General features: G+C 40.7%; 2 protein-coding genes across 3 annotated transcripts; one reads left to right on the top strand and one right to left on the bottom strand.

Annotated features, from left to right (window-relative positions):
• Positions 1 to 64: 64 nt before the first annotated feature.
• On the bottom strand, positions 65 to 12,663 carry chaf1a (chromatin assembly factor 1, subunit A (p150)). The gene is made up of 16 exons (XM_072389812.1): positions 12,326 to 12,663; positions 10,909 to 10,956; positions 9,670 to 10,298; positions 9,136 to 9,198; positions 8,808 to 9,052; positions 8,612 to 8,693; positions 8,425 to 8,493; positions 7,532 to 7,749; positions 5,984 to 6,152; positions 5,709 to 5,789; positions 3,456 to 3,557; positions 2,462 to 2,711; positions 1,646 to 1,799; positions 1,234 to 1,552; positions 1,059 to 1,143; positions 65 to 897 (listed from the first exon to the last, which is right to left on the bottom strand). Exons 1-16 carry the CDS (start codon positions 12,387 to 12,389, stop codon positions 785 to 787), a joined length of 2,691 nt encoding a protein of 896 aa, XP_072245913.1. The 5' UTR covers positions 12,390 to 12,663; the 3' UTR covers positions 65 to 784.
• Positions 12,664 to 13,461: 798 nt separating this feature from the next.
• scamp4 (secretory carrier membrane protein 4) lies at positions 13,462 to 19,544 on the top strand. Of its 2 annotated transcripts, none has more exons than XM_072389816.1 (7): positions 13,462 to 13,544; positions 14,093 to 14,152; positions 14,339 to 14,467; positions 14,629 to 14,785; positions 15,787 to 15,888; positions 17,751 to 17,868; positions 17,995 to 19,544. In XM_072389816.1, exons 2-7 carry the CDS (start codon positions 14,146 to 14,148, stop codon positions 18,181 to 18,183), a joined length of 702 nt encoding a protein of 233 aa, XP_072245917.1. In that variant the 5' UTR covers positions 13,462 to 13,544; positions 14,093 to 14,145; the 3' UTR covers positions 18,184 to 19,544. The 2 variants fall into 2 exon arrangements, with proteins under 2 accessions (XP_072245917.1, XP_072245918.1); XM_072389817.1 differs by having other exon boundaries at positions 13,462 to 13,661.
• The last annotated feature ends 2 nt before the right edge of the window (positions 19,545 to 19,546 follow it).

Raw genomic sequence — 19,546 nt, 5'->3', positions numbered from 1 at the left:
TACATCAGGGCCTCTGCAGTTTCTGTCAGAAAAGCAACAAAAAGGACAAGTAATGCCATGAATATAAAAGGTGCAGTACTTTTATTCATGTTTAATGAATTTATCTTGTTCAAGTATCCTTGAAAAATACAGAAAATACATATTTATAAAACATCGACAGAGTATCTAACTGTACAAGTTAGATCTTGCAGCTACTCCAGTGAGTTGTCAGAAATGTCTGAATGAATGAACCCAAATGAAATCACAAAAATGTACAGATGGACTTTGTCTTCTGTGTCTCACCACTTATTTTTCCTGATAAACTATATACAGTTAGAGCGAAAGAAAAACAAGTCAATGAATTCAAATATTCAAAAACTGGAAATGATGGTGTTCTTGATTTCTTGAATGCTTGACATGAAATAGGTGATTTCTGCACTTCTCTCCCTCGTTCTGTCCAGCCCAGTCTGCAGCAGTTAAAGCAGAGCCAGAGACATTCACCCTCCATTTCAAAGGTGCTCGTAGTTAACATGTCTGGCTGAAATGTGAATGCTCAAATCAGGCTGTGAACATTGGCACGAATGCTACCAGCGAGACGGCTACGAACACCTTAAAAATGAAAAGGTTCAGTGTGAGGGAGCTCAAAATAACGAGCAGACATCACCTGCTGTCCTGTGCCTTTGCGTGTGGTGCTTCAGCTTTCTTGGAGACTTGATTCCATCCTGGACGCAGAGTTCGAAACCAGGAATTATTGAGAGAAAACACACACGCTGGGTTTGGAATGATGGGATGACCATTCCCATCTTCAGACGGTGGTGGGAGCCGGAGCAGAGTTGGCCACGGGGAGAGCAGCTGAATCAGAGGACGTGACTTCCTTTTGACGGTTTCCCTCACTTGAAGATTTCTCTTTTTTGAGGTCTAAAAAGACACAAATGAGGTTTAATGTGGGTGTCTATAAATTAGGAAGGTGACTAATTCAACAGGACTAATTGATCTCAACTTCAGGCTCCCTGAACAGCACAACTGTAGCCAGACATCATTAAATACTCCTGCAGCTGAGACTGACGTGAACAACTCACCACTCTGAGTAGAGATGATGACGCAGTCGTCATCGTAATCCTCCTCTGTGTCAGCCTGAAAACCATCAGCCTCCACTGCTTCAGTCTGGTAAAGAGTAAAGAGCTACAGTCAGTTTAGGATTCTTTTAAAGAAAGACACCAGATAGGTCTGCTTGAACAGCCAGTGTTTGACTACCTGCTCAGGGTCAGTACATCTCTTCATGAACTTGGTGATTGACATGCTGCCGGTGTTCTTCCTCTTGCTTGACGATGAAGGTGTGGTGGAGGTCTGTGGTGTCGTGGGAGAATTTCCCTGAGAGCCTGTGGCCGCCTGGGGTTCTTCACGGGATTCCTCTCGAGCTCCCGTGGTGAGGTAGGTCCACTGGTAGGGAACTGGGAGCGCTTCCTGTCCGAACCGGGACAGGACCTCAGCGTGTACGTACCAGCAGCAGCGTCTGTAGGTTGAGCGCTTCTCGTAAACAGAGTTGCTCTTGATGAGGCGCCTCAGCTGTATTCTGATCAAGGAGGAAAGCAAAAGAATTCAAGTTAAACCCATGGCCACATATCATATCATCAGAGTGTTATCTGTTAACCAATTCTTGCTTCACCTGGTGGGAATATTTTCCAGAGGGCTCTGTGGGCTGGACAGATCGGGAGGTGGCGATGAGGAGCTCTGCTGGCGACAAAACTCCTGAAACTCACTGATGATCACTTTGCTGCTGCTGGGATTTCCATGTAGCAGAGGCAGCAGCTGGCCGAGTACTGTCACAGAGAAATATTAAAGTTTTATATACACGTTAACAAATAGACATTGAAAAGCTGTAACAAACCTCCACAAATACATATCTTACTTTCTAATGATTATTATTATTATTCAGATGTTCTTTATAAGTACCAGTATATCCATTTCTGTACACTGAAAGTCTAAGCTGGTATACTGGATTGCGATTGCACAACGTAACAATTATGTGATTACGACACTTAAAATGTGTAAAACCAGGAAACAATAAAAATAAATAAATAACAGCGTCAAATAATCAGCTTTATGCGGTAACACCATAACGCCACAGTTAAGGGGGTCACTGGTCAGACGCACCATTGAGGATTATTGTCAAATATGTATCAAATCACACCAAAAAAAAGTTGAAGAGCTGAACTGAGCATGTGCAATACCATAAGTCTATATACAGAACAGAAATGGACAGCTGACTTGTCACAATTCTTTAATTAGATTTATCAAAAAGATGCAGCAATCACTTCATTGTTGTTCATTACAAAGACTTTGCTCTGAAAGCACCAAATACTGAGTGAGAAAAAAGACATCACATCAACAAATGACTGTTTTAGAATCCAATCACAGCCCTCTAAATCATAATTTAACTGAACTGGGAGGTACCCCCCCAGTCCATGTGATGTACACTTACATTGCGTCTCTCTCTGACCCTTCCGAGACAGCTCCTCTGGACTGGGGCTGGTGTCTGCTTTGGGTAACGGCTCAACCAGACACACAGCAAAAGGCTGGAAGGGTTCCAAGTTGAGTCCCTCTCCCTCCCAAATGCAGCCTCTCACAACAGGTTCCAGCACCTTCATCTTCTTCTTGGTGGACATCAGCTCGTCCCACTCCCTCGCTTTAAGCCTCTGACGAAGTTTTTGCTTCTCTACGTCCCCACCGTCCTAGGAGGTTGTGTTTGTTATTTAAACAGCATACAGAAGCAAAAACGTTGGAATGAGGAAATCATTTCAAAATTCAACTGAGAAAACTTAAAGAAGTCCACTGAAATCTTTCTGTCTCTCAACCTCTGAAGAAACTAGAGTCATAAAATAAAATCCATTTGAGATATTATACGCTCTTCTATTTTCTTCCCTCATAAGTTAATTGTTGTTAAAAGTTTTTATTTAACATATGCTGCATTCGGTCATATGGATAAAGCCTCCTAACACCACCATATTAATAATGTCCACAACAATACTCATCACAGAGCTTCTGTGCGCACATCAGCTGCAGAAGGTTACAGCAAGCACTGAGTTTAGCTTAAAAAAGCTAATTTGAAACTTTTATGCTCATATATTTCATTAAATATAAACATCATCCTTGGGTGTGCGTCAGTATGTGTATGCATGCAGGTTTATATTCAACGTGATGATGGAAAACTAAAAGTGAATCTCTAATCTTTCATAAAAGAAAATTTCATTTAGTCATAACCCTTACAGGATTTATACTGAAGCAGGACTTAATGAAACGGAGTTAAACTGATTCAGGAAATCTATAGAGTCACTAAGCCCCAGCTCATAACGAACGGTTTCAGTATCTCCCGCCTGTTTAACAAAAACAACCCTTTCAACAACAACTTCCACAACATGCATCTTTAAAGAGAGACGACTTCAAACTAGATGAAAAATAAACAATTCCACCCGTACCTCATCCTCTAATGCACCTTCATCATCTGAGAGGTAACCGTGAGGAACAAAGAAGCCATCGTCATCATCGTCGTCATCATCACCTCCTTCTTCTTCGTCCTCCTGAAAAGAATTAACAATTGTTAAAAAAAAATTAACTAACTACCTTATTCAGATCTTATTCATTCACACCACATGAGCTGTTGTGAAGTTGCAACATTTTGGTCTTTGGTTAGAACTGAAGAAGCCTTTCAGATGAGAGGACTTTGGATAACGAACTGAGGACATGCACCTCCCCAGAACAGTACAGACAGCATCAACAAATTGGGCTACTTGAGATTCCATATTTACACAGAATATGGCTTTGCTCAAATGTAAAAGGTCCTGGGGAACAAATCTGTAAATCATACAAGGCTGTTTTTGTAGTAACAAGTACCGTAAATTCGGGACTATAAGCCGCTACTTTTTTCTCAGTCTTTGAGCACCGCGGCTTATAATACGGTGCGGCTAATATATATATATATATATATATATATATATATATATATATATATATATACACACATATACACATTTTTTTTTTCTTTTTCATGCCGCCAAAAACATTTTGCCTCATAACATTAGACCAATAAAATTAACAAATAGTTCAAGGTGGTCCAATGAAATTGTACGATAAATCAAACACACTTACACTGCTAAATTATTGTAAATCGGTCATTTGTACTCATCCTCAACATGGAAAACAAACAAAGAAATGCAAATGATGCAGCTTTTAAATTAAAGGCGATTAATCTGAGATGAGATTGTGAGAGCGACAACGAAGAGCCTGAAGTGAGTGACGAAGGCTGTTCAATTCGGAAACTGAAGAAGGCGACCAATGACTACTGTTTTTTTGTTTCTTCTACCAGCCGTGTTACAGGTACTGTTTGAAAAACAAAGCATTTATGCCACGTATATTTGTGCATTAGCGATAGGTATTTAGGTTAAAACCATCGGTGTTACAGGCACTGTTCGGGGGAAAGAAACCATTTGCAGTATGTATTTGTTTATGTTAGCATACGCATTTAATTAAAAGTTTAAAAATCCTCAAAGCAAACCCATCTCTGGATTAGCTGAGTCGCTACCATACTTTTGATCAAACCTCAGTCACTCTCTGTGGAGGACGTCCTCTTATGTTATCTAAACCCACTGCAGAAACAGGAGGAGAAAAAAAAAAAACAACTTCCATAAATCCATTTCCACAGAACCAGAGAGTGGGCATGCTTCAAATTTAGAGGCAGCTGATTTCACTAAGATGTTGTGGCTGACTTAACTGCAATCTGTTCAGAGTGAGGAAGAAAGGGCAGAGAGCTACATGATGAACAGACGTATGTGAAAGTGATGGAGAGGGAATATCAGACATGTCGCTCTGTAGCTTCTGGCAGAATCATGCAAGGATGCAGTCACATTTATGTCGGACCAAAATTCAACTGGATGATTGTAAAATATAGAATATCTTTGTCTTGACATTCCTGATCGAGAAGGTCAACCTAAACAAATAAAACCGTCTGTAAGGGAACCGTGTCTGTGACCACCACAGTCAAAGTCAGACCTTTGTCCGCTTAACCGTGATTACATTTAACACGTCGTTCTTTCTTTGGGTCGGTCGCAGATGTAACATCAGCAGCAGCTCTGGACAGAATAAAGCTTCCCTAATGTCAAATCAAAGTAGCAGCTTTCTCATTCCTGGTTAGATGGCATGCTGAGAATAAGTTACAGTTCAACCATGAAGTTTCATATTTCAACTACTCTCTGTGCACAGGAGAGGCACAGCCTCGCAGCAGAAATAAAGCTCTTTCAGTCTGAAGCCCTGGCTCAATTCTCCAGAGTTTGATGCGTGGGAACTAATTGTAAAGTGTTCAAATTCAAGTAATATCATTTCAATTATTTACATTTTAGTACAATTACAATGCCCTACAAAATATGCCCCAAACCTTCAAGAATGATTTAATATTCCTCCAGGAATTAATTCTAGTCAGTCTGTCCTTGAAGGGGAAAAAAAGCCTCAGTGCTTTTTAGTACAGCAACAACAAAATCATCTAAACATCTGCTTAGTTTAAATGTTCAAACATGGCAACAAAGGACAAGTCACCTGTTCAAGACATGGATCAGCTAAATACTGACCGATAGAATATGGGAATTATCGAGAAAGCCAACTGGTTCTGGGTGGATCGATGTATTACAAAATTAGGAGTGAAACCAGAAGTCTTGTTAAATAGGCCAAAGCACACTCACCCCTTCACTATGAGAGAGGGACTCTCCTGGTTCCTCCTCCTCCCACTCTTCATCACTGTCCACCTCATAGTCAAGCAAACCCTGTGGAAGCAGAACACAGCTATTGGCATCTCAGCTACACAAACAAACCCATTTTGGATGCAGTGTATACCAAATCAAAGCTAAAATCCTACATGTTTAAAAAGCATAGCTATGTAATATGTCACATAGGTTCTTGACACAACTTTCACCACTGAGGTAGTTAATTGGCTGAACATGTTTAGAAAAACTTTTACCTTGTCTTGACTAAGAGGGCAGCGAGGTGAGACATGTGAACTCAGTTTACTCCAAGTGCCCCAGTAGGCTGGACGGTAGTTCTCATGGAACTGCAGCAGCTTCATGGGTCCATAGCGTTTACGGTCTGGCACACCGTCTGGTTTGGGCCCTTCCACCGTTATACAGTTCCTGGATAAACGCAGCGAGATGAAGAGGAACAAGGGCCAACCATAAATCACTTAAAACTTAAAGTGTGTGGCAAACTTTTTAAAAGGGTACAGACCGAATCACAGGCGTGCAGAGCACCAAATCTTGAGATACTTGTTTTTCTGAAAGGCTTTTTTATTTATTTTAATCTCTACATGGTAAAACTGGTCTTTCATTAATCAATTTATTTCCTTAAATTTAAATCAAAACTAGGTATGAGACAGTTCTATACCAAAGTTCTAAGAAGTCAAAGTTTCAAACCCCCCAAATTGCTTGTGCTCAATCTTTATTTATGTACACGAGTGTCCTGATATAGTTTAATCCACATTAAAGTATTTACATCGACAGATTTATAACGCTTAGTTACAGCATGAGTCATAGTATTTCTTTCTTACATAAAATCTATTAGATAATTTCAATTTGTTAAATCCAGGAACAAACTAGTGTTCTAAAAATTCTGTCAAAGTTGTGTTAAGTGGGGAAAAAAAGTAGTTTTGACATTTCAAAATAACACATTTTAAAGTTGCAAATGCAACAAAGTGATCCTGTGATCTTTCTTTGCTCTTTATCAAACTGTCAGACTCTCATTATTACTAGGGCTGGGCACATTAACGTGTTATTTTTGTGTAAACTAATGAATTCAATATCAATTATTTGTCTCCCATTATCGCAGTTTTTATTATTTTTATTGTAAATGCCTGTTGCTCACCGGCTTTCATTTTGAAAAAGTCCATCGTGAGTGAGCCTGGTATGTTGTTTACCGTTGTGGCGCTCACAGGAAACAGTCATAAAAGAAAAGAATGGCGGATGAAGCGGGCTAAACAAACGGTTACGGAACTTTTACATGGCCAAAGTTCTTCCAGACGGCGCCGCCGACAGAGCCAAAGTTATTTGTAATTACTGCAAAGTTAATTGTCTTATCACCGGAGTACTTCGATCATATGACTGTACAGTTCCAATAAAAGTGTGTCATATGCTACTTTTGAATTAATTATTGGATTTTGACTATAACAATGTGATTAATCGTGATTAGTTACAGGAAATAATGTGATTAAAGTATTTAGTATTTGCCCAGCCCTAATTATTAACAATACCCAATTACAACATGAGTAACATCAGCCCTGACCTGAGCTAAGCTAAGCTATCCACTAGCTTAGCTTGCTCACAAGTCCTCAAAACTGAGAGGCCCCCCGAGGGGGCTGCTTTGGTTTTTGTTTGTTTGTTTTAAATAAAAACAAGATAGTCGACGACTTAAGTTGATCTTGTAATTTAACTGCAAATGGCTTCACTTCTAAACCACCTCCTAGAGATGGGACAGTGTTAGGGGAGGGTGGAATAACCATTTCCAGTCATTTTCTCACCTGAGTGAATCCGTATGTCTGGGTTTGGTGGGTCCTGACCGTCTTGGTTTTTGCCCAATCCAATCTTTCAATGCGTTCAGGTTCTCAGCAGGATTCAACAAACACTGATCCAGGTCCTCTAGAAGAGACTCCTCACACTGAACCCGACACAGTGGTGCCAGAGACATGTTTTCCTTTATCTCAAATGGAGCAAACTTCCCACATGCAGCTGCAAGTGTCTGAAGTGATAAAGGGACAAAACAAGAAGTAGTTCTATTACTGAGGATTACAAATTCAAGTGCATAGTTAAAAGTGAGAGCAGTACAAAAGATAAGAGCATCATTTCAGTTCAAACTCTACTTCGAGCTCTTGCCGAATGGTCAAGCTCCTCACTCTATCGCTAAGGCTGAGCCCAGCCACCCTCCGACAGAAAGCAGTTTCAGCCACAACCTAATTCATTTGGTCACAATCCAGATCTCATGACCACAGGAGACGGTTGGAACAAAGCTGGACCAGTAAATTGAAAGCTTTCCCTTCAGGCTGAGCTCCCTCTTTACCACGACAGATCGCAGGAGCGCCCTTATTACCGCTGACGGAGCCCCAGTCCACCTGTCCATCTTTTGCTTCAACTTGCTATCACTCGTGAACATGATCTTGAGATATTCAAACTCGTCCATCTGAGGCAGGGACCGTTCCACCTTTTCTGGCTGAGAACCACAGCTTTGGATTTGGAGGAGCCGACTTTCTTGCCAGCAGTACACGCTTCGAGACAATGCCAACACTGCCCTAAAGGCATGTATAAAATCACTGAAAATAAGGACCGTAGTAGAAAATACACTTTTATGGGTAAAGCCACAATAACAACGTAAAAGCCCATTTATTTTTTTCTGCTATAAAATTAGAGCTCTACCAACCTTTGGAGCCTGCTGAATCTTAGATTTCTGTAGAAACCGTGTTATCTCTGCTTTCTCTGCTTTGAGACGCTGTGGAAAAAAAAAACAAAACAAACAAACAAAAAAAAAAAAAACTGTTAATGAACGCATTTCTAATATGGATTAAGAGATAGTAGCAGTCTATATAGTAGTCATCCTACAAACTTACATCCTTTTCTTCTTTTAACCGCTTCTCCTCTTCCTTCATTCGCTTCTCCTCCTCTTTCTTCCTTTTTTCTTCAAGCTTGGCCCTGAAAGCAAATTTAACACCAAAAATCAATGTACGTTTTCACAACTTTGATCGACACTTAAAAAAGGAGATTGAGAAAAACATACATTCTGGACAGAGATCACGCTTTACTCACTCAAGCTTAGATTTCCGCAGCTCTTCTTTTGCTTTTAACCTCTCAGCCTTTTCCTTCTCTTCCTTCTCCTTTTTTTCTCGTTTCTCGCGCTCGTCCTTTTCCTTTTTCTCTCGCTTTTCCCTTTCCCTCTCCTCCTTGAGTCGGCGAGCCTCCTCTTTCTTTTTCTCCTTTGCAGCTTTGGCCTCTTCCTTCTGGCGCTCCTTCTCCTGTCGCAGCCGAATCCTCTCCTCTTGCTCTTCTAAGTTCTACAATCGGTCAGTTCATTTTTACTGATAAAGCCAGCGTTGTACGATACATAACAGTTTGAGCTGTCCATCAAACAACTTACCTTCAATGAGCGTCTTTTGATCTTTTTCTCATCTGCTGGTATCTTGGGAGTGGTCTTTGGCGCCTATAAATGGATTGGGGGGGGGACACAACGACATTTGATGCGTTGTTGTTTGGCATGATTAAAATCTGTATAAATTCCTACATTTAGCAATGATGCTGCCATATATATATATATATATTATTTATTGATTATTTATTGAATATATATATTCAAAACATATAATGCTGCCATTATGCTAACAAATGGTCTTATTAAAAAACACCCTTAAAACACATTTACAGAGATATTTGTCAAAATCAACATAAAATCGTTTTTAATACAGGCAAAGAAAAACCTACATAAATCAATTATGATTTTACTCTTAAACATTATCCATTCCATGTGTAAACAAAGTAAGAAAACGACATACATTCAATTGATAAAAGAAAGCAAAAGGCTTACCAACCTTTTTAAGCCTTTTCAGGAATAACGATTAATACTTATGGAATACTGAATGATAAACGTTACACAAACCAAAGGGGTGGTACTTACTGTGGGTGTAGTGATGGGCGATTGGTCACCAGTCTCCATCTTTTCAGGTGAGCTTTCTGACATGGAGCTGACTGATGAAGCCGACTGCATGGACTTGTTTCCCGAACTGGAAATATTTCCAGACACATTCTTCTCATCAGACTCGCTGTCTGAATCCTGTGTTGTGTCAAGCTGAGAGACAGATGTTTGATCTTGTTCTTCAACCTCTTCGATCTCATCATCAGTAATTACAACAGAGTCTACAGTGTGTGTTTTAGGAATGTCATCAACACTGCTGGGTTTCCCAGAAGAGGCAGTTTTGTCTTTGTGCCGATTCTTATCTTTTGAAGAAAGACAAGAAGAGGTGAGAGCTGGTGAAACGAGGCACATTACAGCGGATGGCGTCTTGTCCTCTGTCAGATCGATGACTACGACCTCATCCGAGGATGCTGGACGCCTGCGGTTCAGGAAGCCATCAAGTGGGCCACGACCATTCACCAAAGGCGGCCCACTGCGCTCAGAGAGGGGAGAGGACTCATTCTCATCCTGCCTGTCTGAGACGTTGGGTCCAGGGCAGGCATGTGTACAGGGGCGCTTCGGCGGCTGGTTCTCCTTGGGTTCAGGGTTCAGGCGCTTGAACGGGAGACGAGCTAGAAACAGAAAAAAGATTTTAAAAAAGACATTTTACATCACAGTGACGAGGTAATGTCTAACCATGATTTGTTAAAAAACAGTACCACACACAGCTGTAAAAGTCATTTATAAGTGTGAGCGTTGATCACATGATGGTTGTAAAAAAAAAAAAATAATAAAAAAAAAAAAAAATCATTAATCCCGATCATTTCTGATAATAATTCAACTACTACTGAATATGATGAAGGACTCTTTCCAAATCTAAGAACTACTTAAGTTGGAAGCACCTTAACTACCAAGGAAGCATTCTTGGCTTTGAGAAGCACCATATAATACAACCAAGAACTCATTCAACTCACCTTGTTCTCATTTTTGTACACTCAAATCACTGTTTTTTTTGCCATGAGAATTTTTCTATATACTTTCAAACTGGGAACAAAAAAAAGTTTAAATACAAATATTCTAACAGAACATTAACTTTAGCTTCCTCTCTGACTGATATAAATTGATCTATAAACTGATGTTTACATTTAATTTCAGAATTGGAGGGTTTTCCTCCTCCTCTAAATTATCACAACACTGTAAAATTATTTTGTGTAAACAAATCAAACAATACTAAATTCTCACCTTGGATTAGTTTCTTGTTGGCATTGTTGCTTGTTTTACAATCCATACCTGAAAAGGAAACAAGACAATTAGTTCACAAAACAAACAAAAAATATAATTATTCTCATCAGCAATAATGCACTGGCGTCAATACTGTGAAGAAGAAAAAGCCATCTACCAACAAATGACAGTGATGCTGCTGTGGAACCAATCAAAGACGCCACATTGTCCTTTGGGATTAATAAAGCTTTTGTTTAATTTCATAAGAAACTGAGGATTTAAATGACAGCCACTGAGAGGAAACATTTCATTCGATTTAATGTTTATATCATATTCACACAGGTGCTGCAGCAATTTCGCAGTCAATTTTTTAACATTAAATACATCGAGTGTCTTTGCATTGTTGCTTGCATGATTGTAACTTCTCTTCTACTTCTTAAATAACCGCATGTCTGTGTGAGTAATGGATTTTAAGCTTTACAATCGTTTCGGACCCGTATAACGACTACTAAGCGTCCCAAGTGCTGTACTCTTTGGTGCCTCGTTACATGTCACACTTGTTTGCCACATCGGTGTGCTAACAGCTCAGCACTGCTGGGAATTTTGTGCCGTCTTTGGTTTGCTCTCCCGCCAACCGGTGTGTCAGTGGGTGCTACAGGCCCGGCCGAGTCTGTGGTGCGAACACCGCAGGTCTGTCAAGCAAAGAATGGCAGTCCTTTGGCCGACTGGAAACTTTCTAAAACTGTGGAGAATGGCACTAACATTATGAGACGTTTAAAACAAAGCCAAGACACTTGGATGTGTGTGACAGCGACGGGGACGGAGGAGCTCTGAAGGGCCGACCATAAAAACAGCTTTCGTGCTTGCTGCTAACATTAAACCGCTCACGGACGCTACAGGACTAGCTACTCTGCTAATTGAATTACGTCAACCAATATCTTGGCTTCAACAGCGGGCTATGAGCTAGCAGATGAACTGCAACGTAGCAGAACACTTCTAACAATCTCTGCTAGCCATTTATGAGGGCAAGATACGCTTTAGTGAATAAAAACTGATACAAGACCGAGGCAAAACCTGGCAGTTGTAAACGTTAATCTCTCTTTTTTAACATCAAAGTTTCCAAGTTGGCGTCAGATGACAATGTAACAGCCATGTAGCAAGTTAGCTGTATACATGAAGTTGACGTCTACTTTTTAAAGTCAGCGGTGGATTTCAATGCGACAGCTACTGAGGTCTGCCTCGTAACAGTATCAGTAACAAATGTAAACTATTGTTACTTGCTTAATGATACTGCTTGCTTTGTCCAAGTTTGACACTGTGCAATGGACACTAGTGCTATTTATCATTTGACTGTATATTGTTCTCGCTGCATTGTACAAACGAAGTTGTGCTTCTTTGGGGGTATAGTAGTTTTCAAGCCTTCAAGCTTAAGTATTACCTGTTCTGTGGGGAGTCGATGCTACCAAATGTCCGTCCACAGATGGGTTTTCCGCCGCCAGCATCCCAGCCACTAACCCCGGACTACTCTCTTTTGCGATATTGTCCGGCAAAACAACTTCAACACAGCACCACAGTTCACGTTAAACACCAAAGAATGCCCCCAATAACGAACCACTATTTTAACACTGTCTAAATTACATGTACTTTTACTTTACTTCACATAAAACATAGCTAATACTCTTTCCGCATATCCTAGGTGCTCCCCTGGTTTACCCCACTGCCTGCCTCGCGCTCCCTCAGTCTGAATTGGCGGGAGTCAGTTACTTCTATCCATAATCTTCACTGATTGGCCAAGGTCAGGTTGCCGGGCTCTTGGGGAGAGGCTTGATTTGTAAACCTGCACTGCGCGTTTGCACCACCGTTCGTTTTAAATATTGCTTTATAAATTGCAGAAAAGGAAGGAACTCGTGTATTATCTAATATGAAGCTATTCTTATTAATACGAAATCCCGTTTTCTCTTATCTCATTTCTCATTGAAATAACTAAATCAGTCGCTGTTATATTTTCACAAACTATCCACCCCGGAGGTTGCGTTTTAGATACAAAGATAGCGTAGCCATCTTACAGGACACGCCCTCTGGCTGATGTTTTGGGCTTTGTGATTGGCCACAGAGTTTGACTTCAGAAGTTAGGTTGCCATGTTGTGTAAAATAAAATAAAGGAGTCTAAAGAAAGTAAGACTATTGAGTTGTCCTCCGAGTGGAAGTTCTATCCAATAGTTATCAAAAGTTTCGCATGGTATTTTCAGCTCATTAAGATGTTTCTATAACACATGTTAGAGACGATGAGTTATTATTAGTATTAGCAAAATTGTTGTCTAAACTGTTAAATTATATCGATAAGGGTTTCACTTCCCTCAAAATTAAAAGAGCTCCTTATAAACTTTTGACAGATTAAGGATTGAGGGGGGGGTAAATGCATATAAGCAGGGGTCATGTAGTAGTCACGCGTTTTCCGTTTACCGCCTACGTGTGCCCTGGGACCTGTAGTTCTTTCAGCGTGCTGACGTGTTGAGTTTAAACAGCGCAGAACTACAGGGGCTTAACTGTGCTGCGCAGTCGCAGTACGTTTGTTAGGAGTCGAATAGGCGCATCCCGAATGAATCCCGCACCCCTCCAGTTGTCGACGGAAAGGTGAAGAGATAAACGCTATTCTGGTAAAATTGTCATCTATTCAAAACGCAATTAATTCGATAGACGGCTTTAACAAGTTCTCTCCTTATCAACTCCCAAACGGATTGTCAAATGAAGCAACTACGTGATATAAAGAGACAGTAAGCTCATCCTTGTTTCCGTTGGACTACTGAACTACTCCACGGCGCTATTTAGCTGCAATGAACTGCACGATAACGTTTAAGTAGACGTTAGATAACTTCGCATTAGGTATAGACATACTGAAAAGTGGGGGAAATTGCTTTTTGAGAAATGAAATTAGTTACTAGTTTGACAGAACTGAAATGTGCAGACAGGAGGGCCACGTGAATTGTAGAAACGTGGTTGATTTAATTTTTATGAAGTTTACCAGTCATTTTCATGTCGAAGGTTAGTTGAAGCATTTAAACTAACTCTTCTATATTATGTAATGTGATTAGTGTTACAAATGACTTGGTGTCAGTGAAACTATCAAAGACAAGTAAGGAATGTTTCTTAGTTCTCACTAAGTGAGAACTGGTTATTTATAATTCTGTATACTCCTATCATTCAGGAATTAAGTTGGATTTGGAATTCCTACAGTTCAGGAAATATTGGGACCTCAAAATGACAGGTATGTCAACTTAGCTATTTCTATGTTTCAGTCCATCTGTCTCATCTATGTAATCTTCCATATCACTTATCCTGCTGCATCCCTCCCTCTACAGCAGTGGTTGTTTTTTTTCGTTTAACTTTCAAATTATAAATGGGAATTTGCAAGCCATGTCGCATGTTGACGAAACTTTGCCTCCTCTTTTAGATCGCACAAACAACTTTCCGCCCCTGCCAAAGATTCTAAGAATAAAGCCATGCTTTTACCAGAACATCGATGAGGAAATCCCTGCACCTCACCAGCAGTTGGTGCGCAGAGTTTACACGCTTTGGATGAGTGAGTGTTTTCACACACATTTTCAGACTATGTTCCTTTTTCTTTTTCTTTTTTTGTAACAAGAAGGAAAAGACATACATTCCACTTTCGTAGGTTGAAGAAGTACTCACTTCCTCTCTTCTCCTCCTCCTTGCACATCCTCTCCCCTCCCACATCTGCAGTGTACTCGGGCACGCTCTGCCTAAATGTGATCTCGTGTATTGCTTGGTGGGCCGGAGGCGGGAGTGCCACAAACTTTGGCTTTTCATTGCTCTGGCTCATCCTCTTCAGCCCCTGTAGTTACACCTGCTGGTTCAGACCACTCTACAAAGCCTTGAGGTTAGTCGCCGTCTTGTGAATCTCTTGAAGCAGATCATTTTTTAACAAGCTCTGGATATTCAAATCGCACTGAAGAGTCTCTGCATGCCTTAGATCACACACAACGGGGAGATTTAACATATGAAAATGCACACAGAGAACAGAGTTCATCTTTGCACTCGCCTCCTCTCCCCCGAGTGCCCTGAAATCTTGTAGTTTGTGCCCTTTATTGCTGACAAACTGATGAGAGTAAAAACATATTTTTTGCCAAGGCAAAGAGTAGGATGGCCATGTATGAAGTAATCTCTCAAAGCTTTTTAATCAGATGTAGGATATTGAACATGAAATGTTGCATTTGAAAACAAAGCCATCAGAAAAGGTATTAGATGATCAAACATGGGCTTTGGCAGGGTAGGTGTGGGTGATTTGATCAAAAGATCTTAAGACAGTCTTTCGGCGTACGTGATCACTGTTATTACCACACATTAAGTGGGTCTTCCTCATAAACAATGTGCACGACTTCCTGGATAGAAATTCTTCAAATAGAGTTGAAGGTTTTTGTCAAAAAGCTCTACTCTTGTGTTTTTTACTCTGATTTTATTTCAGATGTTTGACCTCAAATGTTGACTTGGATCTCTGCCTCTTATTGAGTTCCCCCATCTAGTATACTGCCCACCAAAAATATGTTACACTTATTTACTCAAGAGAAAAGTCTCATTGACATGCTTTCAGTTGATAGTTTATGGCCCGATATAGAGTAGATCAGCAGTGAAATGACATCAGCAGAACCGTTCACGTCACACATCTTCTAACAATTGCTTCAGAGAGCATTTCAGAGAGCATTTCTGTCTTTTCCGTACCTTTCTCCATTGACAGCATCACGTTTCCCGGTTGGTGACTTGTTTGATTCGCAAGTCGGCAACAAGCGCAAGAAGCATTACAGCAAAAACGGAGCAACTCGAGACTCATTTGCTTTCTACTGCATCATCTCTTTGTTTTCTGCTATCTTTTTTTCTTCACAGGGCTGACAGTTCCTTCAACTTCATGACCTTCTTCTTCATCTTTTTCCTTCAGTGTGTATTGGCACTCATCCAGACTTTAGGCATTTCTGGTTGGGGAACATGGTAAGTATGAATCAAATTGGTTTGAATACTGCCCCCCCCCCCCCCCCCCCCCCCTTCATTCTTTACTCCATTTGTTATTGGAGTGTGTTACAAAGTCTTTTTTCAAAGGCAGCAAGAAAACGTGCTTTCCATCAGACGCTTGCATTTTATTTAATTTTTTTTTTCAACAAATTCTGTTGAAACAAAGTATTTTAGCTGATGCTGATGCATGGCGCAACACTTAAGTGTAGTTCATTGCTAGATGTTTTGTGTTATCGGGCATTCCCATCAACGGCCTGTACTGCGCAGCAAGATTAGCGGCATATCCGGGTAACTTCATGTTCAGCTCTGCATTTTGAGTTTCTCCACGGTGGTTCACTTCTTACTGGGTTGGAGCACATCAGGTTAAGAGATCAACACGTGTAAAAGCGCTGGCTCCTGACCAGTCGCTTCTCGTTGAAAATATGAAATCATAACAGAGAAATCGGTGCGTGGACAGTGGCAGAGTTCCCGTCCACCACTGACTGCAGTCAGATGAGAAGTCATCAGAAAACAACGCTTTTGTCACCTAAAACTGAGACTCGATCCCTTTAAAGTTTGTTCTTGCTTTATTTATTTTTTTGCTGATCTGTTGTACCATCACCCTCTTAATGCTGAATGTAAACAGGGGCTGAGAGATGAGGTGAGGAATTCTATAAGGGTTGTGCTCAGTGTTCTCAAGTATTGGGTATTATTTAAATCGTTTTGTGTTGTTGTTTATTCGTTTGGTTTGCAGAAAAACCCAATGTCCTCCTCAGCTGAAGTCCTTAAATCATAAACGAACCACACATATAAACGTCAATGTTGTCTCTCACAAAGTGGTTTTGAAGTGAAGTTTTCCAAATCATTACTGACATTAGTGTTGTTTTTTAAGCCACTGTAGAAAAAATGGCTTGTGGATTTGGGGAGGTGTTTGATACGTTATTGGGGGGGGGTTATATTTTCAAACATCGAAGTACAGGAAATAGTCAAAAGGAAACACGTGGTTTCACATGGGATTCTACATGTGACCCTCACATTTTCATCTTTGAATACATAAGATGCACTGAAAAGTGACGCGCTGAGCTTTGAAAGTTTAAGATTGATGCAGAAACCAAATCTGTCGCTAACTATGCAGAGATTTCGAACTTCAGCCGGTCGTCTCTCATGAAGAAAACAGTGACGGAAGGAAAATCCAGTTAGTAAATTTCACAAAGCACTTTTTAAAAGAAAAGAAAATAATTAAAAAGCTGAACAAGGCGTTTCTGTTATATGTCGCCCTGCTTTATTTCACCCAGCAAACAAGCATATTGTGTCATTTGTCTGGAAAACTGTTTTCATGTGTATTTAGCAGTCCTACGGCAGGTAAATACAAACCTGCTTATAAGATAGAAATTGTATACCGATGCAAAGTTAAACATACACCGACTTAGAGCACTAACTTTAATAAGGCATACTCATCTCAAGGCTTCCACAAAATTGCCACTGGAGGTTACTGCAAGTTTAGACTTACTTCATCCCCAACTCCTTTAGTATTTAGTATATTTATCCTGTTCTCTTTATCTAGAGTGGCCCTAATACACATAAAACATAGAGCATGTTTCCTCTGCCAGTCCGTAAAACTGTTGCGGGTAAGTTCAAGAATTGAACACGTGCTTGAGATAACGTCACTTGTGGTTTTAATGTGTAATTGATAAGTCAACTGATTAATAGTGTGCTGTTTATCACTGCATCTCATTTCTCACTGCTTGATGGCTCATTTATAACTCTGGTTTAGATTTGTATTAAGTCCACTATGCTGTGTGTGCACTATCTGATACACTAACCCATACTACTTCCATCTCGCTCTCACCAACGCATCAAAGCGGCTGGATTGCCACAGTGATGTTTTTCAGCCAAAATGTGGGCTCCGCTATAGTGATGCTTATCACAGCTCTGCTCTTCACTGTGGTGACTGCTTTAATGGCACTGGTTCTCATCAAGGTGAGTGAACGCACACGTTGAAACGCGCTCAAGCTTAAATGCGGTACCTTTAACCTTCACCGATGCTCGACAGCACTCACAAATATCTGCAATAAGCGCTTTCTCCTTCGTGTCGTCGTGGTCCAGGTACACAGATTGTACCGAGGCGGCGGCGGTAGTCTGGAGCGCGCCCAGGAAGAGTGGAGCTCTGGAATGTGGAAGAGTGCACCGGTGAGGGAAGCGGGGTTCAACGCTGTTGCTCAGACAGCCCAAGGCCCAAGTTTGCCACAGTATCCCGCTGCCGTGCCGAGCTACCCCGACAACAGTCAATGGTGATGGCCGGCAATCACCTCTAGGTGGAGACAGATGACCGACCATTTCTACAGCACTTCAGAACACAACTGCATTCAACACTTAATTTACAGATGATATGGGTGGTTTTGTTTCTGTTTTTTTTTTCTAGAAGAGAGGATAGCTATAGGAGGTTTTATTAAAGACTTTTGTCGCCAAAGCTCACTGAAGCCAAGTGGAAGGTTGTTTTCAAAGTCGCTCCTTTTCCAACTTTGTTTACATATAGTAAAAAATTATGACTGACGAATATAGTTTTATGCTCAAAAAAAAAAAAGGTTTGTGAAGGAATGTGTAGTGTGCTGTAGATATTCAGTTGGAAATCCTAAAGGAATGTGAGCATTTTCCTGCTAACAGTGTGTGAGGAGCGTGTGCCTTAATGATGGAATGGTTTTGTGTATTAATTAGCATGCCAAGTATTGTAGTATGATGAGTAACAGGGTCCCCCCCCCCCATTTCCAACTAGCTTCAAACTGCACGATTGCTATCAGGTGGAATTCTTCTCTGTGCTCTCTGGCTGGACTTCAGCTTCCATTTGATGCGTTCCACTTTGCCTGTGCTCTCTTGCAGTGCGCCTTATAATTGCGTGCAGATTTTGCATGTGAAATATGCCTTGCGCTTTTTAAAACAAGCGGCTTTTTTTTTTGGTGAAACTGGACTTGTGCTTCAGTGAAGCAGGTCTATTGTGTGACTTCTCATTGACTTACCAAAACACTTGCCTCTTTCCATTATTTTGACACTAAAGAAAAGTCCCACCCAACGAAGATATTGTGTTGTGCTCTGCCTCAGCATTTCTCAGTTTCTATTGTTCCAAAGCTTCGCTGTTTGCTTTTAGTGGTCAGCGCCCTGCAGTGAACGCACCTCAGCGGCTGTTGTCAATGTTCCAGTTGCCTTCACTTTCCCCCTGATGCACTGAAACGTTCTGCTTATTGACTGCAGTGTGCTTGCATGCATCCTATTGTGAGACCTGGGCTGATCAAGCCTCACTTGTTTCAAAGAACCGATTTGATGGAATAGCGACGGGCAGATTGAAATCCTGCATGCACAGATTTATCTAAATTCAGTCCAATGTTCACTCACTCCCCGTCCCTGTCTGCTTTGGAGGTAATCTAATGCTAATTTAGAGCCTGTTGTGGCCGTTATGAATTGTAAACCCTCTCCTAAGAGAAAAAGGTGCCTGACTCATTGATTTGACAACTCATTTATCTTTTCTCATTACAAAAGTGCCCTTCATGTCCAACTGCCAAATTTAATATTTAAATTTTTTGTTTGCCAAGTGACAGTAAAAATGGACATGTTAAAACCGCCTTTAATTCATGCATTTCAATAAATATTCCTATTCACACAACAC

The sequence above is a fragment of the Leuresthes tenuis genome, unplaced genomic scaffold (genome assembly GCF_036924035.1).
Source record: "Leuresthes tenuis unplaced genomic scaffold, fLeuTen1.0.hap1 SCAF_7, whole genome shotgun sequence".
Classification (NCBI taxonomy): domain Eukaryota; kingdom Metazoa; phylum Chordata; class Actinopteri; order Atheriniformes; family Atherinopsidae; genus Leuresthes; species Leuresthes tenuis.
This window is presented reverse-complemented; position numbering and strand designations above follow the sequence as displayed.